The following is a 26,822-nucleotide window of genomic DNA, read 5'->3' as shown; positions in this document are numbered from 1 at the left end:
GTTCTCTGGGACTGGGGAAATGAAGACCTCATACTCCTGGAGGAGTGGTGGGGAGAGCACCCAGTTTACAGAATGAGGGGCTTTTCTGACCATTACAGCCCAGGGTGTGTAGTAACGTTACTCATGCTCTCTGATTCCTGATTGGTAAGGGAAATACCATCACCCCTGCTGTCCCGTGGCCACAGGAGCTACGTGGGAACCCTTTACCTGGCCTTTGCTGCAGCGTGGCATCTCTATTAAAGAGTTCAGTGGATGTGCATTCCCTCACCATTAGTCTCTTGCTCGGGAGGCTGTCTTGCCTGGGGGAGCGATTGCTACTGCTACGCTTTTTCTTTCCTCAGAATCAGAGGTCAGATGGCGTGGGGCGTGCCATCCGTCCTGCCATCTCCTGCTGCAGTGTCCGCTTTCTCACTGTCCTCGCTTTCCTTTGGATCCCATTGCTTTGTATCCTCATCTGGCTGAGTCACAAACACTCTGACCTTAGGTCATGGCAGCTTGCACCCTCCCAGGTAGGCCAAGTGACAAGCTTTTGAGTTTATTGTCTTGCTCCTCAACTCTTATGAGCTAGTTCCAATGCTAGCAATGTTGCAGGCACTCGTACATCCTTTTTTAGTTTCAGTTCATCCTCCAATTTGCTAACTCTGGCTTCTGCCTCTAGCTGCCTGTGTGCGGCCAGCTGAACCACCCATGAGACAGGTCAGCCCACAGCTGCAGCCATGCACTTTCCTTCCTGTCGCAGTGTGGAACGCGTAATTCCTTAAACAGGTGCGTGAGATTAGCCAGTGTTTTCAGGGTTTCTCCATACTCTCCTGGTGGCCCACATGCTTCTGAACATACAGGCTGCCGCTCCCCACATAGAAGTGAATGGCCAACTCGGGATTTCTCTGCTGATGTCTCTTTCCCAAGACCCATTTCATTGGGCTGCTGGCTGCCTCACCAATTGTTACAACGCACAGACACAGGGAAAGGCCCCCAGACTGAAAATCCACTTTTCTGAGCAGAGGGCAGACAAAAAACAAAGAAAGAGGCTGGTCACTTCAATCTAGTAATTAGTAGTTTATTGAGGGAAACTTACAAACGAGGTGTGTCTTGGACAACTGGAAGATGAAATGGGTCCCTGAACCGCTTAGCTAGTGTCAGAGAATTATACAGGGCAAGGGCTGCGGGGGGGTGGGGGGGGCACAGAGTACTCATGTGTGCGAGTATGTGACTGCTGCTGCCAGGTATGGGAAATTGCTTCTCACGCTTGACCAGGTCAGGACAACCAGAGCGTTTGCCACACGCAGCCCATACCTGGAGGCAGGGGAGTAGTATGGTTTGTGTCAGAACACAAGGTGACTGATATCAAAATAGCCCCCCAGGGAGGTCTGTGGAAAACAGCCTTCCTTCAGGCCGGGGTCCAGCTCACAGCATCACTCAACAGTCAAGTCGTGGAGCCGTCTCTCCTCCACACTCCTCTGTGAAATGGGTGTGATAACAGGGCCTTCCTTATTGCAAAGTCGGGATCTGTAACAAATATAATCTTCTGATCGGTAATCAGAGGCATTATTCATGCTGTCCCTGGCCCATTATAAGAAATAAATTATTTGTCCATTCACATGACTAAAATATATTTCTCATTTATATTTGGTCCTTGTCAACAATTCCTAATGCCCAGCTTCCAAAACTCTTGGAATTTCCTAAGCGTCGAGAGTGTCTTTAGCTAGGGCAGGAGGTGAAGGTGACTTTTGGGAGGCACCTAAGGATGGGAGTTGGTTGTTGACTGCCGATGGAACCAACCATGTGACTTAGAGGGATGGAAATTTCATTCCTGTGTCTGACCTCTGGGAAGGAGAGAGGGGCTGGAGGTTGCATCAATCACTAGTGGCCTATGACTTAATCAATTGTAACTAACGAAGCCTCCATAAAAACCCAAGAGGGCAGGATGTGGAGAACTTCCAGGGTGGTGAACACATGGAGAGAGAAGGAGATGCCTTGCCCTATGCTTCTCTTCCTTCTGACTGTTCCTGGGTTGTATCTTTTTACAATGAACCAGAGGTCTAGTGAGGAACATGTTTCTCTGAGTTCCGTGAACTGTTCCAGCAAATTAATCAAACCCAAGGAGGGGGTTATATGAACCTCTGATTTATAGCCAATTGGTCAGAAGTACCGGTAACGACCTGGACTTGTGATTGCCATTCTGAGTTGGAGGGGGTTGTTGGAACCTTCAATCTGTAGCTGGTAGGTCGCACAGGTAAGAGCCTGGGCTTTTCTGTTGGCAGCTGAAGTGGGAGGGGAGGCCTTGTAGGACCGAATCTTACCCTGTGGAATCTGATGCATCTCTGAAATGTCAGAATTAGTCTACAGCAAGACATGTAGAACAGACTGAATACACGTGGGACGTTATTATCTCAGCAGGGGGAAGAGTCGTAGTAATCTGCCCCAGGCTATAAAGAGCTACCTGGGGGACAAGGATGAGTGGTAATTTGCATGTGGGAAGAGGTTTCTTTGTTTGTGGAGCCTCCAATTTCCAGCCCCCAAAAGTATTTGTGTTCATTGCCACCAGATTACACAACCTCAGGCAAAGCATTTCCCAGCTCTCTGCCTTGATTCTCTAATCCATGAAAGAGGGGCAATTCTTCCTGCCCCACAGAGCAGCAGAGCTCCAACTCTGGCCCGTATCAGAAACCCCTGGAGAACTTGGCAAGAATACAAAGGCCCATATTCTCTCTACTTCAGTGAGTTGGGGTCTCTCTGCTCTGTGCCCCCCAGCTGATTCTGATACACACCAACTCTCCAAACTGCCATAAAAGAATGAAAGAAGCAAGGCCTTCTGTTTAAAGGATCATAAACGATTGTCATAATTACTTCAGTCCCATTTCTTCCCCCCTCTATGAGGATGTGAAGTAGGTAGGCTGTTCTCGGGCATATTGCCTGGGGCCTCAACCCCTGGGAGGCACAGGGGGATGAAAAGCACAGTTCCTGGGTCCTCAGTCTTTCCGAAGTCCTCTAGGGTCTAGTGCCCACTTCCCAAAGAGGGCCAGCAGAGCAGTACCTTCCCCAGGGCCTTGACAGCATGGCAGAGCCACAGTGGAACGCAGAGCTGCAGGTCCTGGGGCCGGCGTTTAGAAGGGCTTATGTTGGAGGTCCACCCCCTGGAAGAACCCCTCGTGCCTGCTGACGGGTGGTGCAGCCAGTTGGAGGTGTGCAGGCAGTGCCCTGTGCGTTTCCTTTTAGCTGACGCTGGGGAAGGAACCCAGTCAACTTCTGATATACCAGCAGCTCTCCCCCAAAGGTTTGAGGGTTGGCTCAGAGTTCTTCTCACAACCTGGAAAGGAAAGCAAGAACTAGCCTCATATATAAACATCGCAAGCCCCCCACACCAGGAACACTGCCACGTACTGGTGCCAGACAAGTGGATAGAGGGCATTTTTCAAACCTCAGTGGATTCAGGGCAAGAAACTTGAAGGGCAGGGCCAGGATTCAAACCAAGGGGTCAGGGTAGTGGTCAAGGCTGAGGGCTTCAGAGACAGAAAGATCTGGCTAGGGAGGTCAGGGTCTATCGAAGATGAGCTGTGACCTTGAACAAACTATTCATTACCCCTCTGAGCCTCAGTTTCCACATCTGTAAAAGCAAAATAACAATGCTGCCCAGAGCAGTAGCCAGGCTCTGTGGAGGCTGAAGCTTATGCCATTGGGGAGGGCGTTGGGGCAGCGCAGAGGGGTGGAGAGGGACTCTTTAAGGAAGAGAATACAAAATTACAAATTCGAAATTGCATACAGGACCTTGGGAAGTGTCCCACATAAGGGAGGGGACAAGACAAATCTGTCTCAGATGCTACCAGTTAGCTGTGAGATATTTCAGCCAAGCTCTTGGCACGTGAGACAGTGGCACAGGGAGTGGTGTGGCTTGAGTAAAACGCTATAATTTGGAGGGAGGAGGAAATGTTGGCCCGTTCATCTCTCTGTGACTGAAGCAGAGGTGATGATAGGGTAGAACACCAGAGACACCCCCAGGGTCCTCTCTGTTGGCAGAGTTCTATGGAGAATGACCAGTGTTGATCTCAGGCAAATCACACCCTCTCCTGCCCCAGCGTCCTGCCCAGTGAAACTTGACTAGGGGATTGAAAACTCTCTGTCTTGCAACGTCCTCATTTTTCCAAAAGAATTTCCACTACTCTCTCCCTGGAGCCTCACAAAAGCTAAGACGCAGTAAGAGGTGAGTGAGTGATCATTTATTTTTTTCCAAAAACCTTCCAGGAAAGGGGAGCTCCCAGAAGGATGCCTTCCAGCAGGCCTGCAGCCCTGCCCTGGGATGCCTGCAGAGGTGGGAGGGTGTGGGCATTCTCCTGGAATGCCGGAAATAGGGGACTGGTTAGAAAGCATGAGGAGCTGGGCTCTGGTCCCTACTCTTTCGCTCTAGGTATGAGAACGTAGGCAGGCTCCTTTAGTTCAGAGCCTGCTTTCCTCAGTATTTAATTTATAGGATTAAATGAGAAAATATAGGTAAAGCACTTAAAAGAGTTATGAGTAAATATTAGTTATTGAAATGATCAGTATCATAGTCACCATTGCCACTACTATTGCTAGGTAAGGGGTGGGTAATGACTCCCTTCCCAAATCCCTCCCTCTTCTCTGTCTCCTCCCAATCAGCTCCTCTTCCACAGCCTCTCAGGCCAGGAGGAGCACCCTCTGGGGGAGGTGGGTGGGGCCTCACTCCAGTTTGGCCAGAGCTTGCTAATAAGGGACAGGCCACTGAGTTGGGGTTTGCACCTGACCAGACACCTCCCTGCTGGCCTCTTTCTAACACAGACCTCCTCATCACCCAGAGGTCTCACTTTCTGAAGCGGTCATGCCCGAAACACAGAGTGCCGGGGGTCCCCAGGGAGCTGCTGAGCTCAAACTGGACCTCAGGTCACCTCTCCAAAGTGCCGAGCAGAACAAGGACTCCAGTTTCTTGGAGGGAAGCGATTCTGAGTTGCCGGTCTTGGAGAAGACAAAGGGTATAACGTGAGTGCTCTTTCCTGCCGTCCCCACATCTGCCCTCCAGCCTGGAAGCTTGCATTGGCAAAAGCCCTGGGGTCAGGGTGGGTGGGTGGGTAGGTGTCTGACCCCCAACCCTTTGCACAGATGGGGATACCAAGGTTGCAAAAGGGGTAGTTGTAGGCTGAGTCAGGCTGAGAGCTTGAAGGAACAGGAGTGGAAAGTGTCAGAAAACCCTTAGCATGTAGTGAACTAGCTTGCAACATGTGCAGGTGGGGAAACTGAGGCCTGGTCATCCTAGGCCATTCACTGGGGTCATTGGCAGGATGGGGGCTGGATCCACTGCTGGCCCTAAAGTCAATTTTGCCCCTGGCGAAACATTTTGATAACATTGAGGAGACGGGCAGAATCCCCAGCTTCTTGGAGGAGAAGATGAGACCTGCCTCCTTCCTGCAACGGCGCTGGCCTGTCCTTCCATGGGACTTGCCCTGGTGACATCAAAACCACAGTGTGTGGAAGAGCCCAGGTCCTTCCTCCTCCCTGGGGTGTGTTTTGGGAGTGGGGGTGGGGGTTTGGGGTAGGAAAGGATCACTCATGAGGCCTTCAAACCCTGACAAGGAGGGAGATACTGAAAGTTTAGGCAGGGAAGCCAGCTGCAGGGCCTCCAGCTCCCTTGGCCTCCACCACTGGAACAGAGAAGCAAGTTCTGCGAGGAAAAACGGGTGGGGCAGCATGGAGAGCTCTGCTGCATTAAGGAGAAAGCTTTGACACCACTGGTGTGCACACCTGCGTTCAAGTTGTGATTCTGCTTCTTCCCTTCTCCGAGCCTCAGTTTTTCCAGATGCAAAAACAGAGATAAAAGAGTGGCAGTGTGAATTTGAGGAGGCAGCCTTGGAAGTAAAACTGAAGGGATGGGGGTAGGGGTTGAAAAAGGAGAGAGAAGTTACAGGCAAAACCCCTTTCCACCGCCACCCTGCAGAGCAATTGAGGGAGGGACAAGGTAACCTTCATGTCTATCTTAAAGAAAGTGTCTGAGGGTTCTGTTGCCCAGGGGCCAGTTCTGAAGGTTGCTAAGAATGCGTGACAACTGAGGGTGACCTCTCTAGGCCTTGGGCCACCCACTGCCGAGTTGGGGTATTTCTCAACCAGAGGCCTTGAGGGAGCCAATTGGCTCTTGCGTTCTTGAACTGATACATAGTTTGGTGGCAATCTCGGCTACTTAAGAATCAAAGAAACAAAGCAAGTGAGAACTAGAGGCCCCTCCGGCCTGGAGGGAAGTAGTAAAACAGGTCTGGTAAGCATGGTACCTATGGGATCTGCTGACTTGAGTTCCAGTTCCCACTTAGCTGCTTGCCAGCTGAGTGACAGAACTTCTCTGTGCCCAGTTTCTTCTCTGTGAGATGACAATGTGCTCCTCCTGGGACGGCTGCACGAGTGAATTGCACATAAAGCCACCAAGTGCCGTGTTCCAGAAGTGTTAGCTGCTGTGACTAGCACGCTAGTCCAAGGTCACCGAAGGAGTTAGGGCCAAAACCCAGGCTTCCCGCCTCTCAGCTCAGTGCTCTGCACGACTCACCCCAGTGTTTCCAAGCCAGCTGAGTGGCCCAAAGTTAAATTTTGATTTCCTAAGTCTTTTAGTTAGAAATTTCCAAAGTGACCCACTGACTTTTTCCTACTTGCAAAGCAAGCATTGCTTTGGAGGGCCACAAGGCACTGCGCTCGCCCGCTGGGTCAGCAGTATTAACACCCACAGGGAGAGGGAAAGGCATGCAGAGACTCAGTGCTTTCTCCCCGATTGTTCTCCTTAACCCTTGAATTAACGGGCAGATCCTCAGGAAGCTAGAGAAGTTAGGGTTTCACAAAGTGTTTGGAGCAGTTATTTCAAAATAGCGTTCCTCCAAACATTTACAGAGATTCAGCAGTGTGGATACAATGCCCCAAAATGGCACAGCTAGTTAGGTAGTAGCCTTGGGTTTTAATCCCTGAGGTGTCCTAGCTCAGAGGCTGGGCTCCTTCCAGAATACTTCTGCTGCTCCTTATAAGAAGCCTCCTCTCCAGAAGGCTCTCCTTGGGGGATTTCCAAGGCTTCTAAAACCGAAGATGTAAATTCATTACTCACCTTGGGTTAACCTGGTCCAGGTGCAGAGAGGTATAAAATAGGTTGTTTTGTAATTCATCGACAGAGAGCATACCTCCCTAGAATTTTATCTCTGGCGGTGTAGACCTTGTCCTCTGGTCAGCTGTCTTAAAGAGAGGGTCGGAGTGGTTTTGCGTGTGTCGGGGTGGGAGGAGTCATGCCCTGCCTCAGCTTGGTGTCCTGGCCTGAGGTGGTGGGGAAATCACTCTGGAGCTCAATCCTCAAGTGGCCCTGTCCTAACAGACTGCAGCTGGACACCCAAGTCACCTGACCTGTTCATTCAGGAGTCACAATGACTTCCTCGCTGCCTGCCCGCTTCTCTCTTCCCTGCACTGAGTCCTGTCTCTGCTACTAGTTTGATGACCTTGGGCTGTTTGCTTCCCACTGTCTGAGTCTCAGTTTCCCTGGTTATGAAATGGGGTGTCCTTTACTTATCTGTTTGGGCCTGTTTCCAGGAAGCAGTCCAGTAGAAGTGGGGTGAAGAACTCCAAAGCAGTCCTGAGTTCAAATCCTGGCTCCCCAGTATATAGTTGGAGAAGTCATTTTAAAAAACCTCTATCCTCAGTTTCCTCATCCACTTCCTTGCTTTGACAAGAGGATTAAATGAGATAATACATGTAAAGACTTTAACATAATGTCTGTTACATAGTAAGTATTATGATGGCATATATTGAGTGTCAGGTGCTAAAACCAGGACAGTTCTGGACAAACCCTGCAGGAGACTCAGAGGTGCCAGGCAAGGCCACGGGGACTGGGAGGTGGCCAGGAGCCCACCGATTCACCTGAACTCTGGTGTTGGCATGCTGGGAGGGAATGTCTATTGGATCTCCTCCCCTCCACACACCAGGTCCTCATGTGTTTTTACTCCCCTTTAGAGCTTTCCAGGCCTTGATTCACCTGGTAAAATGCAACATGGGCACAGGGATCCTGGGACTACCCCTGGCTGTGAAGAACGCAGGCCTCCTGGTAAGGAGGGCTACCGTAGGTGGGGCCACTACAACTGGGCTGTGGCAGGGAGCGGGCAGGAGAGGCTCGCAGGGGTGTCCAACCTTTTGGCATCTCTGGGCCTTACTGGAAGAAGAAGAGTTGTCTTGGGCCACACATTAAATACACAAACACTAACGGAAACTGATGAGCAAAAAAAAAAAGGTTTTAAGTAAATTTACAATTTTGTGTTGCGCCACATTCATAGCCATCCTGGGTCGCATGCAGCCTCTGGGCCACGGGTTGGACACCCCTGCAAGGGTTTGTAGCGGCTTGCAATGAGCAGTCCTTCTGGCCCAGACTTGGAGTCTGGCCATCTAGTCTGAGTTTGAGTTCCAGCTCTGCCACAGACTTTGAGTGGCCTTTGCAAGTCATTTGCCTGCTCTCTGGGCCTCAGTTTCCTCCTTTGCAGAATTCAGGGGTTGGGCCATGACTTTGCACTTCTGTTCCATAGAGCATTACCTCTCGGGGACGCCTCACAGGCCACTCACTAAAGGTCAGAATTCTGGTCCCTTACTCCCACCACATCACCCCATTGTCACGGCTTTATGTACTCTTTTGGAGTACTCCTTGACATTGTATTTGAAAGAATAGCTGTTGCTGCTAAAAAGGGCTTGCAAACCAGTTTGCTAGAAAGTTCTCTGAGTCCTGCATATCTGCGCTACCAAACGCCTCCCCGCAGTGTTCTTCACAAACTCGTTCTCCTCTCTCTGCCCCTCCCTGGGCCCCCCTTCTCCAGACAGGCCCGCTGAGTTTGCTGGCAATGGGCTTCATCGCCTGCCACTGCATGCACATCCTGGTCCGGTGTGCCCAGCACTTCTGCCGCAGGTAAGGAAAGCAGCGTCCTTGTGTCAAATCCTTTGGTGCTTGGTTCTCAGGGACATCCCAGAAACATCCTACACATAAAAAGAGTCGAGTTCTTAATTTCCTCCAACAAGGCCAAGAAAAAGAGAAAAGCGTTCGGGGCAGGGACACAAGGTGAGGCTCTGCCACATGATTCATCGGGCACCCTCGGTCAGGCCCTGGCGCGTAACTTCCTGGCTCACCTCAAACTGCACATAAACAATGCACGCCTAACCCTGCCTCCAAGAATTGTCAAGAGGATCCAGTGGGATCGTGGGTATGAAAACTACAGTACCCATTCGAAGTGTCTATTATATATAGTAACTAACCCACTTGATAAATAAGGAAAACAACCCACCAAGGAAGTGCTGCCAGGTGTCAAAGTCTGAACCAGAACTTTGGACACTCCCCAGTGTCCTTTCCACCCCAGCTGGGTCCTGCCTTGCTGGGTGTCTCCTGACTTTTCAGTATATGACCTTACATTTGCTTCTTAGTAACTGTGTGTGCACTTTCTCCTGCAGGCTTAACAAGCCCTTTATGGACTATGGGGATACAGTGATGCATGGACTAGAGGCCAGCCCCAGCACCTGGCTCCAGAACCATGCGCACTGGGGAAGGTAACCTGTTTTTGCTTTGCCAGAAGTGGAATAAGATACAGGAGGAGGCAATGCAGCCCCAGGCGTGCCTTCTTCCCGGGAAAGCTGGCTCGTTTAGCACAGAATGTTGGACTTTCCACATGGGAAAGGGTACATTGGCAACCTTCCTGGTCCAGCCCCTCCTTATAATCCTACACAACAGGGTGTTCATTTCTTTGTTTTGCAGCTTTTATGATACTCACTTTTTTATTAAACCACATTTATCCAGCCCTGACTGGTGTGGCTCAGTGGACTGGGCATTGACCCACAAACTAAAAGGTCACCTGTTCAGTTCCCCATCAGGGCACATGCCTGGGCTGCAGGCCAGGTTCTTGGTTGGGAGCATGCAAGAGGCAACCAATCGATAGATGTTTCTCTCCCTCTCTTTCTCCCTTTCTTTCCCTCTCTCTAAAAATAAATAAAATCTTAAAAAAAAAAAAAAAAAAGCATTTACCTAGTTGCTAATATGTCCCAGGCCCTGGAAATACTGCGAGAAACGGCAAACAAAGCTTTGCCCTCGCAGAATTCATAGTCCAGTGGGAAAGACAGACAGTTTAAGACACAGTTACTTAATAATCACTGAGATGAGTACAACGAAGGAAGTAGCTGCTACCAAGCAGGTAAGGAGATGTGGGTGGGCTTGCGGGGGCTTCCTCAGAAGGAAGGAGTCCTTGAGGTTGAGGAATGACCTAGGGGAGACTGGGCAGGAGCCTGGAGGGCCTTCCAGGAGGAAGGAGGAGCAAGGTTTGAAGGTCCTGAGCAGAAAGGAGTGCATGGCAGTTTCAAGGTCCAGAAAGACCAGGCAGCTTGAGGTTAGAGACTCAGGGAGATGAAGCGGAAGACAGATGCAGGGGCCAGTCTAGCTGTACTCTCTGGATCCTCTTAAAAATTTTGTTCTTTCCTTAAAAGCAACCAGGAAGCCACTGGTTTTAAAAAAGGGAAGTAATTAAAGGTTTAATCAGGGAAGTAATCATATTTGCATTGTTTAAACATCTGCCTGACTTCTGTAAGAATAGATTGTAAAGGAGCAAGAATAGACTAGCCAGACCCATGAGGATGCTACCGACAATGTCCAGGCAGCTGGCAGTGGTGGCTGGGGCCAAGCTGCTGACAGTGGGGATAGAGATAAGTGAATTTGGTCATGATTTGGGTCCTGGGGTTGTGGGGAAAGAAAAAGGTCAAGGTTGGCTTAGATTTCTGATGACTTCTGTTTTGGACAAGTTGCATTTGAGGTGCCTGGGAGAGAGGCAGGTGGGGTTATCAAGTGCGTAGTTGTATGTACAAGTGTGAAACTATCTTCATGCAGGAGATGCAGAACTGAAGTCATCAGCCATGAAGCCAGGGGGCAGAGGAAGTCTCTCAGGGAGTGAGTTTACAGTGAGAAGAAAAAACAGAAAAGAACTAATACATTAATGATCCTTTGGTGGGCTGATGTCTCCCTCCTGCAGCATCCACCTTTTAGCTTTCAGGGAGGACACAGAACAAGTCAACCTCCTCTGTCCCCAGGTACTTGGGACTAAACCCACTCTTTTGTCTTTGATTTCACCCTACCCCATATGCCTCCTCTTTTCTCAGCACCATCTATCAGGGGTGTCAAACTCATTTTCACCAGGGGCCACATCAGCCTTGCAGTTGCCTTCAAAGGGCCGAATGTAATCTCAGGACTGTATAAACGTAACTACTCCTTAACTAGGGGCAAAGAGCTCGGCGCTGCTGCCAGGTAGAAACAAGGTGCCGGGCTGGATAAAACAAGGTGGAGGGCCAGATTCGGCCCACGTGTTTGTCACCTGTGGTAGATTGTCAAAGTACCCCTTGAATTGTGATACCCCAAATGGCAGTACCTGACGTGTGCTCTGCCCATGTAATGCAGTCTACTCAGCATCACAGGTCTGGCACCTCCTTGGCCCAAAGCCCATTCACTTTCTGAATTAATAAATTCAGCCAATGAGCAGACTAGGAAGGCTATGGGATGACAACCAGAATTTTTCCAGGCGTGTTACCCAAAAGGAGGTTTTTGCCTGTTACAACCCCTCAAATCCTTCTACTCATTGTTGGGCATATAAAGTAGCTTTTCCGGCTCTTGCTCTTTTTAGGAACCTTACTCCACTAATCATCTCCTCTCCTAAAACTTGAACTTTTTTGAACTACAGGCTCTTCCTCTCAACATTTAAATGTGTCTGTGTATCTCCATCTTAAGAATAATAAAATAAATTAATAAAGCTTCCTGGACCATACACTATTCTCTAGCCATCACCCTATCTCCCATTCAACATCTGGTTATTCAACAGATATCTATTGAATATCTACCATGCGCCAGGAAGTGCTTTGGGCAGTGGGTCTGAAACGATGAACAAAATGGGCACTATCAAGACTGGAGCTCACAGTCTAGCTTCCAGAAAGGCCACCCTCTGACTTCACTTCTGAACATCCCATTCATATCTCTTCCATGGGTCGCCTGGCTCTTTTGTTCTTATGTGTCTACAGCTCTTTCCACTAAGGTCCTAAAAGACCTCCTTGTTGCACCTTCTTTGCCCTAGAGAACCTCTAAGCAGGATGGGGTCCAATGGACTATTCTCTTCTTCAAACATTCTCTTTCTTTTTGACATCCGCTAAACTCTTTGTCATCCTAGTTTCCTGCCCACCTCTCTGGTCATTCCTTTGCATTTGTTGCAGCCTTCTTTGTTTCTGTCCGACCTTTAAGTACGGGTGTTCTTTAGGGGTTGGAATGCTGCCTTCTCTTTTTCTCACGCTGCACACTCTTCTTTGCTGATCTGCCTTCTCCAGGCTTTATCCATTACTGACAAATCAACAGTTTCAGACTTTGATAGTAGTTGTCTCCTGAATGTCTCCTTAGGAACCTCAAGCTAAACAATTCAGAAACTGAATGTGTAATTTCTTCCCTTTCCCCCTAAAACTTTCTCTTCCTTCTCAGTATCCCAGTTCATTTTGTTGTCCAAGCTAAAAACCTGCCAATCACCTTAGATCATTGCCTTTCTCTTGACCCTGAGTCCTGTAAGTCCTAGCTTCCTAATATCTCTTAATATGCTTTAATTCTCTCATCCTAATGGTCACGTCTTCGTGCAGGCTGCTGCCATCTTTCAGCCCCACTGCTGTAAGGGTCTCCTAGTCAATCTTCCCATCCTTAGTCTGGCATCCTCAGTGAGTTCGCCACCTGGCGGCTGGCGAAATCTGCCTGATCCCTCTGCTGAAATGCTCTTTCTTCACTTTTCTCTCCATTTCCTCCTCCTTCTCTTTCTTCTTTGATCTCTCTTCCCTTTCCCAAGAGACTGTCACTCAGGTATTGGTTTTCTAAGAAGGCTATCTGCTGTACAATTTGGGTAAAAATGCCCTTTTTACCATGGCCTTTACTGCCATGTTGTTTGCATTCCATCTTTCCCACCAGTCTATAGAGCATTAGAGGGAGGGACCATGTTATTTGTCTGTGCGTCTTCAATGCCCAGGTAGAAAAAAATTTTAAATGTTGATAATAGCTAATAAAAGCATTGTGGCTACTGCCCTCCAGCAATTAGTTTCAGTTACAAGAAATGCATCAGAGCCAGGTCGGGGAGAGGTTCCTGACTGTGAAGAATTTTACGACTTGCTGAGCTGCGAATGGGAGGGTGGTTGAGAAACGTTCATAAAAGAACTATTGTTAACCTCACTTCTTATTACTGCCCCATTGTTGACTGTGGTGGCGTGAGCGAGGGTGCTGGTAGAGGGTCACCAACCCCTGGGGACAGGAGTGAACCCCTGGGGACAGGAGTGGACGTGACAAGCTAACTCTTTTTTTATAACCAGTGTTTTTTTGTTTTTTTGTTTTTTTGGTCTCTCTCCTTTCTTCCAGGCATGTAGTGACCTTCTTCCTTGTAGTCACCCAGATGGGCTTCTGCTGTGTGTACATTGTGTTTCTGGCTGATAATTTAAAACAGGTAGAGTCTTCTAGAGAAGGTGGGAGGGAAAAGGACTTGGAAAAGGAGTGTCCTCTAGCTGTTCAACTAATGGCTTCTTCTTTGCGGGGTCCTGGTCAATATAAAACAGAAAGTTAAACTAGATGCTATCAAAAAAAACAGAGTTTCCCCAGTTCACTTATCTGCAGATTTCTTGAAGTGGTTACTTTTTCCACAATACCCTTTGCCCAGTGTCTTGGACTTGTCCTCAGGACTGGTCTCTAAAATTAGACTGGAAGGAATCTTGGATTTTGCAATCTTGCTTTGGAGTTTAATCATCCTAAACTCTTCTGAAAGTGATAAGGGTCTTTTGGGCCAACACCTAACCTTCTTTGGGCCATCCACATCCACCTTTAGTTGTTCAGTTTTCGTGGTTTCACAGTCGTTGGCTCCAGGAAGTTCTTTCCATCTAACCCAGGAGTTATCATGTAACAATTGGAACAAACTAGCGTGAGGAATAACAGAGGCCACCCTTAGTCAATCAGTAAGCTTAAAAAAGAAAACTGTTCCTTGGGGGGTCTTTTTCCATTCATGGTAGTACCAGAAATTGAGAAATGTTAAAAAAAGAAATTAGAAAGCAGGAAAAAAAGTAGGCATTCAGAGTTAGTTTCTATTATGTGTCAGGCACAATACTGAGCATTTCATATGCTTTCCTCCATTTAATTTTCTCCATGACCTTATCAGAGTAGGTACTGACAAGAAAACTGATGCTATAAACTCTATAATGTATATAAGGCCACAGAGTCACAGTTAAAAATGTAGGCCTTTTGACATCAGAGCTCAAGTTCTTTAACGTTATGCTATATTGCTTCTCAAAACAAAGCAAGATTAGTCTTAATGCAACCATTTGTGGTTATTGTTTTAACGTAGTATTAACTAGTTAGCATTTTGCAATTTCCTTATAGGCTTCAATGTAACTTAATAGTTTACTAATATTTCATCACACAGATTGACCATGACTTAGTCTTCTATTGTTGGATATATTTTCTTTGTTTCCCTTTATTTTTCTACTATAATCTGCCTAAGGCTTAGTCTACCCCTTTCTTTACTTAGTATATAGTTCTAAAAGTAAAATTACTGGGTCAAAGAGTTTGGTTGTTTTGAAGGCTTTTAAAACGCATTGCCAGATTGCTGCTTAGAAATCAATCTGATGTCAGCAGAACTTTATTTATCATCTGTCCAGAGACAAGGCAAGAATTGTCTTGAAGAGTTTGCAGACTCAGTGGAATGTGTTCTGAAGTATAAAAAGTTAAATATCAATATGATAATGTGGTGCCAAGTCAGGACACCACTACCGACATCCTGAGGTTGGGGTGCTTCATTGGAAACTAAGGGGTAGAAGTGTGTGAGCAAAGGGAGGCTCCCTTGGGATGTGCACCTGAGCAGGGTGTTGAAGAGCAGTGGCGGCAGCCAAGGTGGGAGAAAGGAGGACTGAACGCCTGCAGGCAGAATGCAGGGGACGTGCTCCAGAAGGGAGATACAGTTGGTTGTAGAAGAGCCTTCAAGGTTGAGTGGAGCCCATTTATGAAGGGCCTTGAATGCCTGGCTAAGGTTCCAAGTATTTTTTCTACTGCACTGGGGAATCAGAAGAGAAAAAAAAAAAGACAATGATTTATTTAACTATTCACAATATGTTGTGAAATGAAAAGGACACTTCAAAATAAGAGGATGGTATGATTGTAGTCTGGTAAATTAAAAGCGACTCATATCATACATGTCATTGTGATATTGTATAGGAAATGCATAGATGCATGTATATTCCACAGCATTACTGTGGCTGCCTGTGGGTACTAAGCTAGAAGACCCTTGCTTTACATTTTCTTCTTGCCTAACTTAATTGTTGGGCAGTGGATTGCTTGCACAATTAGACTGTTTTCATTAAGTTATGCTAATTCTTACTGAGGGTGGTACCATCCCTCCCCTGCCCTGACTTTGCCAGTGGGCGTTTATACTGTGCATTGGACGGTGTTTCTTGTTTGTCGCAATGGTGGGGGATACTAATAGATTTTATTGGGTGGGGTCCAGGGATGCTAAGTGTCCTGCAATGAATGGTCCAATCCTCTCAAGAAAGAGTTCTCTCACTCAAAATGCCAGTATTGGTTTATTTAAGACAGTTAAGTGACGGACTTTTTTGTTTGTTTGTTTTAAGCAAAAGAAAGAGATTCTGGGGAACTTGAGTAGAAAATAAGTTTAGTAGTAGAATATTGAGTAACTTCCAAAGTGACAGAGAAAGCTAAAAAAAAGGGGGTCTCAGAAAAGAATAGGAACCAGGCAGTTTGGGCAATGTAGACAGAACTGATATGGTCTCCTCAGGGATCCCTTGTCAAAATTAAGTTGGGTGCGCTCTTATTCTGTCCCCGTGTCATTTGCTGGTTGTTTAGATTCAGATTGCAGGGAGAGGTTGTGAATGCCCTAGTTGAGCCACAGGCCAGACCTGTAGTTCTGCCACATGATTGTGACTTACAGTCCTCCAAGGTTGTATCTGGATGAGAGAGAATTCACCAATAATAAATCAAAACCAGGAGGAATGGATGCTGGGTTGCCAAAAGCTACCAAATAGCCACTATAAATCCAGTTGTTTATTATTTTTTTAATTATTTGTACTAGCCCTGGCTGGTGTGGCTCAGTTGGTTGGGTAATGTCCCGCACACCTCAAGGTCGCTGGTTGGAGTGCATGCAAGAAGCGACCCATCGATGTTTCTCTCCCTCTCTTTCTCCCTCCTTTCTCCTCTCTCTGGAATCGATAAAAGAAAAAAAATTAATAAATGTGTTTGTGCTGCCTCTTTGGAGGAAGTATGCCACAGAAGATTTATAATAAGAAGTCCTAAATTCACCTTACTTCAAATGAGCTATTCTAGCCCTTTGGGGGAGGGAGTTTGACTGTGCACCAGGACTGAGCTAATCATGTGGCCAGAAGATTTACTGATTCTTCCACTTGTTTTTCTCATCCTTTCCCCAGGTGGTGGAAGCCATTAATGGCACCACCATCAGCTGCCACAACAATGAGACAGTAATTCCAACACCCACCATGGACTCTCGACTCTACATGCTCGCCTTCCTGCCCTTCCTGATGCTGCTGGTCCTCATTCGGAACCTCAGGGTCATGTCCATCCTCTCCATGTTGGCCAACATCAGCATGCTGGTCAGCTTGATAATCATCAGCCAGTACATCGCCCAGGTTAGTGCACACCACACACCTGACTCCTGCAGGGGACGGAGGCTTTTATCAGGAACAGACTGATCCCTGGCGCCAGCACTGAGGGTAGGGAATGTTCACCTCATTCTTCAGCCTAGTACCCATCTCACTGGGACATTTCTTCCATCACGATGTCTCTGTGAAATCTCATTCTTCTGGACGTCTCTTCTTTCATGTTGCTGCTCCTATGATGGTTTGATGTCAAATTCTGGTTTTAAAAAAAATGCTTTGCAAGGAAAACATCTGAACTGGTGACCTATAGATCATTCTTGTAATAGTTGGATAGCAGCAAAAAGTGGATGAAAAGCAGCCTCTTCTTATCGAATTTCATCTGTATAGTCTTACATACTCTAGCTACAATTCCAGGCACTCAAAATCACCCTTAGGGCACTCAGGAGAAAAAAACCTCATACTTTATCACAGAGATATAAATAGTCTTGAAATACCAAAAGCCAATCTATCATGACGTAAATTATGCGTCTTTGAAGTTGAGTTATGGATATTAATTTTCCCTCAATTTCCTACTTTTCTCTCCTTTCTAATTTGTATTTCGTAGAATGGACAAGGCTGCATAGAAATTTAAACCCCAGAAGCCCCTTGTTATACCTAATACCTTTCAGATATTTTTCTCTTTCAGGAGTCACAAGGGGAAAAAAGTTATATTGTCCATGGAATTTAGTAATAATAACAAAATAGTCAAATATTTTAGGATAACTATAGGCAAGTCTTATATCCGTTAAGGCAATATTGATAAATGCCACAAAATTGAATTTTATAGTGAAATAACTTTCCTGATTCATATTGGGACAATTCCAGAGGTTGCCCAATTAGGGGAATGGTTCCGTGACGAATTTCATGTTCTGGGTCACAGGGTGCAGAGCATATTTCTTTCATACCCTTTCTCCCTCTTCAATCTGTAGCTCGTTGAAGAAGAGGAGGAAACTTTCATGTTTAGCCAATTCCTTTGGGCTCCCTGGAATGTCCCTGTAACTACAGTCAGCAATTTCCAACCCCCAGGACCACTGTACATTCAAAGTGTTCCTGGGCACTTTAGGTTGGAGCTAACTCAGGTGTGCAGGCTTTTCTTTTGCTGGATTCTGATGAGCCAGACTCCCTCTGTGAAACAGGGCTTCTAGTACTTGGACAATACCTTGATTCCCTCCCCCCACCCCTCTGGCTGTTTGTTCTAGAGCAGTGTTAAAATCAACTTGTTATTGCCTACTTCCTTTTGAAGTTTTCCAAATTTCTTGACATTTAATTCTTTAAGAAAATTCAGATCTACTTTCAGAATACTCTCTTAAAGGAGCCCAAACACGCTTTGAGGGTTAATGTCTTACCCCATGTCTCTTTTCTATAGGATATTCCAGACCCCAGCCAGCTGCCGCTGATAACAAGTTGGGAGACCTACTCTCTCTTCTTTGGAACAGCTATTTTTTCATTTGAAAGCATTGGCTTGGTAAGGTGGGAATCGGGGTAGAAGGTCCCTGGCGCTGTGGGTGGCCTTCTGAGCAGGAGCCGGGAGCTCTGGGTCCCCGTGCACATGACAGAACGGAACCTCTGGCCTCACTAGGGTCAGCAGCCTTCAGCAGGAGAAAAGTAGGTTACGACAGAGCAGCAGTCAGGAGCCAGAGTTCTACTCCTGTTCCAGTGCATCTACTAAACCTTTATCCTCATATCAACGTGTTTTCTAATCTTTTAGGACCGAGACAAAGGGAGATGAATAATTTAAATGACAGGACTTGATGAAACGAAGTTTTAAACTGGAAAGTACTGCATACTTACGATGGATTATTATGTAGTCTCTACTGCCACCCTTGAGGAAGGATAGTGCTGCATATATAATTTTTAAGTTTCCTTCTCATTTATATATAGGACAATTCATTTAGGGGGGTGAAGGGGTGTTGTACACTTCTGTAAGTTTTGAGAAATGTGGAGTCATAGATGCACAACAATCGGGACCCAGAATAATTCCCTCACCACGAAAAACTCCCTCCGGCTGCCTGCTCTGTAGTCAACTCCCCCACCACCATTAGCCCTGGCGACCACCTTCTGTTCACTGTGTCTAGTGTCTCATCTTTCCCGGAGCACACAGGGAATCACACGGTATGTAACCTTTTGAGACCGGCTTCTTCCACTGAGCTGCGTTTAAGATCCCCTGCGTTGTTTCCCGCATCAGTCACTCACCGTTTGCTGCCTCCGGAGCGTGCACTGGTGCCCCCCTGTACGGCAGTACTACAGTTTGTGTGTCCGGTCACCTGCAGAGGCAAATTAAGGTTGTTTCCAGGTGTTGACGATTATGAATGATGCTGCGCTGTGCAGGTTTTTGTGTGAACGTAAGTTTTTGTTTCTGTAGGAGCAGGTTTGCAGACAGAATATAATTGAGTCTTCGTTTTTAAGCCAGTTTGACCATCTTTGTCTTTTAAATTGATGTGGTTAGAGTATTTGTGGTGCACATAATTATTATGGTTAGTAAGTCTGTGTTTTATTTGTTTTCTTTTTACTCTTCCTCTTGCTTTTCCTCTGTTTTTCCTTTTTTGTCTTCTTTTGGATTATTTGAATACTTTTGTATTCCAATTTTGTTTGCCTATTGGATTTTGGCTAGTATATCTCTCAATACCTACAGTGGTTGCCCTGGGGATTCTAATATACATAAGTAACTTTGCACAGTTTACTTAGAGTTAATATTTTATCATTTCTGGTAAACTGTAAAAATCTTACAGTCATATGGGTCCCTTTACTTCCCTCCCTCTGTGTTGTATCGCCCATCAGTACTATATCTAAGAACACGAAGACGCCATCAGACAATCATACCTATTCCCTACTTATGACAAACTTACAGGGAGAAAAATAGTCTCTTATATCTACCCAGATAATGATGATTTCAGCTGCTTTTTATTCTTGAATTCACAAGTTTCCCTCTTATACATTTTCCATCATGAAGAACCTTCATTAGCATTCTTTTATTTTTAAAAAAACTATATTAAATTTATACCTCATATAAATGGAATCATACAGTATCTGTCCTTTTGTGTTTGGCTTATTTTATTTAGTACAATGTCCTCAAGATTCATACATGTTGTGGTATGTGTCAGAATTGTCTTTCTTTTTACGGCTGAATAATGTTCCATTGTGCGTATATACCACATTTTGCTTATCCGTCCACCCATCACCGGACACTTGGGTGGCTTCCACCTTCGGCTGTTGTGACCCATGGTGCTATGGACATGGGGGCGCAAACATCTGTTCAGTTCTTGCTTCAATTCTTTTGACATGTACCCAGAAGTGGTGTGCCTTCCTTCATATGCACACCCCCCTTTCCCCTCCCATCTTCTCACAGTGTGATACTTCCATAGGTTCTGCCCCTGGAAAACAAGATGAAGGATACCCGCCGTTTCCCAGCTATCCTGTCCTTGGGAATGTCCATCATCACTGCCCTGTACATTGTCATCAGTGTTCTGGGCTACTTGCGGTTTCAAAACGACATCAAGGCCAGCATAACCCTTAACCTGCCCAACTGCTGGTAACTTTACGGGCCCTCAGGTGGTAGGGACACGGGGCCAGGTGGGAACGTTTAGGTCACTTGCTCCTCCCTTCTGCAATTGGCAAACTGAGGTCTAGAGGGCCTTCCAGGGAGAAGCAGAGCTGCTGCGGGAGCCCTGGGCTCTGGGTCCCCTATTCAGGGAGCTCCTCCTTCAACCACAGCCTCTCGTGTTGGGTGAGGCCTTGTTGGCACAGTATGAAGGAGGATGTGATTTAGGAAGAAGGGGAAGAAATGAGAGTCCTTGGTCACCTAAGGAGAGAAGGGAAGGGTCTGAGGAGTGCAAGAGGCAGAGAGAGGAGTCAGTGGGTGGCAACACTTCCAATTATATCTGCAGAGGCTGTGTTACCAAGTCTTGCTTGCCTCCGCCAGTGGTGCACATGCCCACGTCAGAGTAGCTAGGATGAAAAAGCAGTAAAACAGAACCAATTTGGGAAGGCTGCTTGCTGTAAAAAGGTTCTGTTCAAATGCACTCAGTTCATGCAACAGTTAGCTGAGCCAGACTTCAACAGGGCCGTACTTAGACAGACACACAAACCCATTTGCACGGTGAGCATTTTCCCACACTGAGGCATATCCGTAATTACAAGCTGCCTGCCTGTTGAAGGGTCACTTGGAGGCTTAATTTGCCTTAAGTGGGGTACCTTTCCCAACTGATAAATGTCATCCATCAAGCATTTACTGCATGCCAGTTACACAGTCTAGACACATGGGCGTATGGAGTGTGCTGATATGAGTAGACTATGAACTTGAGCTTCACTGTCTTGCCTGACTCATAATCCACTGGGAATGTGAGAGGGATTGATAGTATATATAAACAATTATAACACAGAATAGGAAAAGAACCCCTCAAGAGGAACAAGGAGGCCTCAGGAACTTCCTTTATTGTTATTTTACTTTATTTTATTTTAAAGAGAGAGGAATGGAGGAGAAAGAGAAGGAAGGAAGCATTGATGTGAGAGAGAAACATCAATTGATTGCCTTCTGCCTTCTGCAAGAGCCCCAGTGGGGCAGTGCACAGAGCCTGCAACCCAGGCATGTGCCCTGACTGGGAATCGAACCTGCAACCTTTCAGTTACAGAATGATGCCTAACCCACTGAGCCTCAGCAGCAGGGGAAGGCCTTGGGGACTTTCAAGGAAAGAGACTACATTGGAATAAGGCAACAGAGAATGTTGTTGTCTAACAAGACAACTGCCCGAACAAGGACAAGTCTGGCACTCCTGGGTCCAGGTCCCAATTGCACTGCCTCCTAGTTTGAGGTCATGGATGATTTACTTCACCTCTCTGACCCTCAGTTTCCTCATCTATAAAGTAGAATTGGCATGAGGATTGAGTTGGGCATGTCTAAAAGCATCTGGCATGTAGTACCTGCTCAAAAGACGGGAATTTCAAGAAATCTGTGGGGTTTGGACAGATGAAAATGGAGTAAGTGGTATTCCAGGCATCGGGACTAGTGAGAGCAAATAACACAGAAATGTGGAAGTCAGCCTTTTAAGGAATGGCCTAAACACAGACTCAGGTACACATAAATGCACAGGTTTATTAAACACGGGAGATGCATCTATCACGTTTGTGAATTAAAGAAAAAATGTCATATCTCCATAGGTCAAAAAAGGCTTTGATAAAACTCAACACCCCCCATCACACACTCTCTCTGCCTCTAGTCTGAAGCCTACAAGGAACCCTGCCCTCACACAGCCCCATTTGTAGACTGCCTCTTCCCCAAGGACTTGGGATTCTGCAGTTCTGGCAACCTGCTAGAAGCATTTGTCATGAGCCAAGAGTTTGAGGGGGGATCCAGAGAATTCTTAAGGACAGAGATCACAGAGACCAGAGTCTTTTAGACCCAGGGCTTTTGGTCTTCACTACTTATCACTTGTCTCTCCCTGGGCAAGTACCCAGACCGAGCCTCTCTATCCTAAAATCTAAAATGGAGCATCAGGTGATAGTGGTTTGTGAGGTATTATGCGTACCTATGCTCAAGATGACCCTCTCACCTGTGGCCTTTCCAATCCATGATACTCAGTCTATTTTCACTGTGTGCTCTGCTGGGAGTCCTTCTTGGCTCTTAGAAGTCCCCTCCCCCATCACTTTCAGACAAGGAAACTGCAGCCAGAGAGACTGTCCTAAGGTCAGAGGTTAACGTGAGAGGAGGCTGGGTGTCAGAGGCCAGTGGTCAGAGAAAGCATCTCTGTTTTGTCCTGCAGGCTGTACCAGTCAGTCAAGCTCCTCTACATCACTGGCATCCTGTGCAGCTACGCCCTGCAGTTCTACGTCCCTGCGGAAATCATCATCCCCTTGGCCATCTCCCGGGTGTCCAAACGCTGGGCACTGCTTCTGGACCTGTCCATCCGCTTCACCATGGTCTCCTTGACGTGTGAGTAGAAGGCAGAGAGCAATGTTGCTCTTAGTCTGAGAGCTATGAGAAATCAGCCAGATGATGAAGGAGAGTCATACTAACCAGCGCCGATTGAGCACTAACTGTTTCAGGGGTCGGAAAAGGCTTTGCAGAGGTAATTCCTTTAATCCCAGGGACAACCTAATTCTCACAACTACCTAGACAGGTCTACTACTGTACAGCCTGAGGAAGGGACAAAGCTTATCAAACAACAATCATATCAGGACTGATATTTATTAAAACCCTACTGTGTGCCAGCCACTCTGCTACGCTCTTTTTTAGTCCATACTTCACAGACTTTTACTGAGTCCTGCAGGAACTCTCATGAGGTAGGACTATGATAAGCCCTACTTTACAAATGAGAACGCTGAAGCAGGGAGTGACGAGTATTTGGCCACGATGGGCCAGAGGTGGGATATGAACCCAAGTCATCGCAGCCCAGAGCCAGCAGCCCTTCGCCTCCGGGAGAGAGGTTGAAAATGAGTCAGTGAGTCTCGTCCGGCAGCAGAGGTGTGCTGTTTGACCCTCACAACGTATAAATGCACAAATCTGGGTCAACGTTAAAAAAGTGGGAGATTCACGTACAAATCCGTATTTCTAATGTTTGGGGGGGGCGATGACTTGGCAACTCTAGGGTCACATTCCCCACTGGCAGAAATCAGCTGGACTTGCCCCCGGGATGGGCCCTGCTCACTGGTTGGCTTCAGCTGCCCCACTCACCCCTTTGCAGCCCTCCCCATACGTCGGGCCCCAGGAACCCAGGCGCCCCATTTCTGCAAGTATCCTAGCAGGGACAAAGGGAATGACAGAGATTCCTGCATTGAGTGTGACAGGGCCCTGCTGTCCCTAGAGCTCCTTTTAATTGTGATTCTAAGAGTCTCCCTCTTGCTTCTTGCTGTACTAGACCAGGCCATATAACTCATTGGACACTGATTTTCCTCCTTTGAACTAATCTCTTCCCAATTTACCCTAGGAGGCAGGGACACTACCCTTTAGAACCTTAGAGACTCCAGACAGATGAAGGAACTTGTCCCAAATATGAAGCCAAGAATTTCTGAAGCCTAAAACTAGGACTTCGGCACACATTGCCCCAACCAGTACATAACAGCAAATAACCTTTTCTGAGTGCTTTACATTGATTAACTTGTTTAAAACTTTAATATTGTTTGAAATATGGTCCATAATACCTAAAAGCATAGCTATCATTGATCCCTCTTTTGTAGATGAGGAAATAAGATGAGAAAGGGGAAGGGGCTTGCCCATGGCCACACAAGGAGAAGCCAGAATCCCACCTCCAGACCCGCTTACATTGTCACATTAGCTATTAAAATGTTAGCTCTGTGAAGGCAGGCTGTGCTTTCAATTTCCGTCTGTTTTATGCATCGATATGTCCTAAGTAGTTGGACCAGTTCCCCACACTGTTATCTAGTGCAGCCGAATCATTGAATACACAGGGGTTCACAATGTACCTTAGTGGCAGAAGCATTAGTTTAAGCTAAAAACATTTGAACACACAGCAGCCACAGGGGGGGAAAAGAAGAGTTAATTTTATCTAAACTTCCTTTCCTGAATTAAGCAGGACCCTCCTGAAAAGGAGACATTCCCTGTCTGGGAGGTTTTCAGCCAGAAAGGAGACTATCATGACTCACTGAGAAATTACTTAAAAGAACCTTTATTTGAAACTGTCATACCTTCCACTTTTCTCGCAGCGAAGCTCTGCCCTCTCCCTTTTGCCATATAAAATGGGGGTGTGAACCCCTATCTCTGGCTCTTCCAGGAGTCAGTTTACCTGAAGGCTCCCTAGCCCTGCCTGAGCTCTGCCTTTTCTCCTGTTAATCTGTCTACTGTCAGTTAAATTTCCAGGACCCCATCACGGAACCTAAATGGGTGGTTTTTTCCTCCCAGTGATATGAATCCATATGTTTGAAAAATGATTGGAAGGAGATGCACTAAATTTTTAATGTGTAACCTCTGGCGAATGCAACACGGGGCATTATAGGACTTCCAACTTTTTCTTTATGTGACTGACTGTATGAGAAACAGCTGGTTTATGTTTTAAGGGAAGGATTTTGAAAACAAACTTTAGCTTGGCTAAGCCTGGATGATCTGCCTATCCCGTATCATCTCCCACAGGCATCTTGGCCATCCTCATCCCCCGCCTGGACCTGGTCCTCGCCCTGGTGGGCTCCGTGAGCAGCAGCGCCCTGGCGCTCATCATCCCGCCCCTCCTGGAGATCACCACCTACTACTCGGAGGGCATGAGTCCCTTCGCCATCGCCAAGGACATCCTGATCAGCATCCTGGGCTTCGTGGGCTTTGTGGTGGGGACCTACCAGGCCCTGGATGAGCTGATCCAGCCAGGACACCCTGCCACCTTTTCCAACTCTACCACTTTTATTTAGTGAGAATGGCACAGCTCCTCACCCACCAGCACCTGATTTTTAATGAGATGGAACTCTTTTATACATGCATTATGTTTATTTTGCAAACTTACCAGCTAAAGGTCTAGTTGGTAATTAAAAATTTTTTTGTTTGTTTATTCCTTTTCTATCTCTAGCTTTCTGCTATGTTGAGAGCTCTCCCATGGCAGACTCTCAATTCCATCCAACTTTTTGGCAACTCACACAGTGAATTTCACACCTTGAGTGGAGCTATGCAAGAAGTCGCCACCAGAGGCACCCAAGTGGCAGCAACTGGCAGAAGGAGGTGTGGCCAACTAAGGCTGACATGGATTCAAGAGACGAAGGGTTCCAGCAAGGTGCACACAGCTCCAGCATCAAGATGGATAGGGTCAAGAGGGCCATTGTGAGCCACAACTCGCAGACAGAAGAGCCATCATATTTGTCAAGGGCAATACACTATCTAAACCACTGGATAAGTTTTGGCCCAGTTCAAAGATCCCAACAATAGATTGGAGGCATGAAAGTAGATGTGTCAATGGTGGGGGAAGGGGTGGACAATGACATTTTTGGGCATTATTGTTCTCTTAAGTCTTTCACCATCTTGATTACCTACTGTGGGCCAAGCATAGTTCTAGGCTCTTGTAGCAGATTACAAAACTGGCCACAAATTCCTCTTGACAATGTGACTTTTCAGCTCCTCCCTTCAAGAGGGGAAATCTACCCTCTGAATCTGGTCTTATCCTTGGATGTGCTTTGGCCAAGGGGACATTAGTAAATGTGATGCAAGCAGAGGTTTGGCGATGGCGTGTGCATCAGGGCTTTCGTCTCTTGTGCTGTGGAGCCAAGACCACCAAGTGATGAAGCCTGGACTAGCCTACTGGAGGATGGGCAACCATGTGAAGCAGAAACCAATTATTCCAGTTGAGCCTGGGCCCCCAAGTCTGTGAGCCTGCCAACTTTCAGACACATGAGTAAAGCCATTCTTAGACTACATCCAGCCCCAGTGAAGCTGACCCAGACCATAAGAATTGACCAGATGACCCACAGAATTGTGAGAAATAATAAATGTTTGTGATTTTAAGCCAGAAGGTGTGGGAGTTTTTATGCAGCAGAAGTTAACTAATACATCACTCTAATGGACATACACCAGTGAGTGAAAAAGGAATCCCGGCCCTTAAGAAGCTGGTCCACTGTCCTCTGGGAGAGAATGGCAGGTAAGCAACTCATCACAGGTCCTTATAAGTCCGGGGACACTGACTGCTCTGGAGTCCTAACGATGACATTCCACAGGTGGTGCCATTGAGAATTAGGTTTCCCAGCAGACAACTCAATCCTACTGCCTTGACATTCCAGTGCCCTCTCTCACACCTTGGCCAGAGGCCAGTCAGCCTGAGATACCACCTCAGCCTTCCTGGTGGTATTTGCTCCTTTCCCCCTACAAATTACTAAAATTGGGACAACACCCCTGAATACCCGAGTAGATAGTACAGCAGATCTGTAGTCCCAGGGGAGGGAGATTCTCATCACACTCTCTGTGGTTTATGAGAATGACCCATGCTTCTTTTAGCCTCAGTTTTAAGAGAACATTTGAAAAAGGCCTTTCTGCTTATTTTCAACCATCAACCTCCCTATCAGCCTAGGGAAGATTGGGGAATGTGGTGGGGGACTATGTGTCTGCCTCGGTTCCCAAGTCCTGGTCTGCTCCTTTTCTGTTACTCTCCATCTGTTGGATTTCCAGAAGACACTTCAGGGGCACAAGCCCTGCTCAGGTAGGGGAC

The 26,822-nt window shown here is 46.8% G+C and overlaps 2 protein-coding genes and 1 long non-coding RNA gene across 3 annotated transcripts in view; 1 reads left to right on the top strand and 2 right to left on the bottom strand.

The window, feature by feature from the left end:
• Positions 1 to 1,057: 1,057 nt before the first annotated feature.
• LOC123478363 (uncharacterized) lies at positions 1,058 to 7,193 on the bottom strand. Its single transcript, XR_006653546.2, has 3 exons — positions 7,082 to 7,193; positions 3,035 to 3,307; positions 1,058 to 1,506 (listed from the first exon to the last, which is right to left on the bottom strand). It is a non-coding gene; the product is annotated as an uncharacterized lncRNA (long non-coding RNA).
• SLC36A2 (solute carrier family 36 member 2) lies at positions 4,727 to 26,125 on the top strand. The gene is made up of 11 exons (XM_024577006.3): positions 4,727 to 4,989; positions 7,975 to 8,065; positions 8,823 to 8,911; positions 9,448 to 9,543; positions 13,406 to 13,490; positions 16,468 to 16,686; positions 18,062 to 18,160; positions 20,058 to 20,224; positions 22,452 to 22,621; positions 24,776 to 25,043; positions 25,200 to 26,125. Exons 1-11 carry the CDS (start codon positions 4,832 to 4,834, stop codon positions 25,213 to 25,215), a joined length of 1,458 nt encoding a protein of 485 aa, XP_024432774.2. The 5' UTR covers positions 4,727 to 4,831; the 3' UTR covers positions 25,216 to 26,125.
• Positions 21,277 to 26,822, bottom strand: part of MYOZ3 (myozenin 3) — a 373,398-nt gene continuing 367,852 nt past the window's right edge. The window contains exon 7 of the transcript XR_011651372.1: positions 21,277 to 21,303. The gene's annotated coding sequence lies outside the window, so the exon portion shown is untranslated. The remainder of the gene's footprint in view (positions 21,304 to 26,822) is intronic.

This window comes from Desmodus rotundus, chromosome 6 (genome assembly GCF_022682495.2).
Source record: "Desmodus rotundus isolate HL8 chromosome 6, HLdesRot8A.1, whole genome shotgun sequence".
Taxonomy (NCBI): domain Eukaryota; kingdom Metazoa; phylum Chordata; class Mammalia; order Chiroptera; family Phyllostomidae; genus Desmodus; species Desmodus rotundus.
The sequence above is the reverse complement of the archived record's forward strand: the minus strand, read 5'-3'. Positions and strand labels throughout refer to the sequence as shown.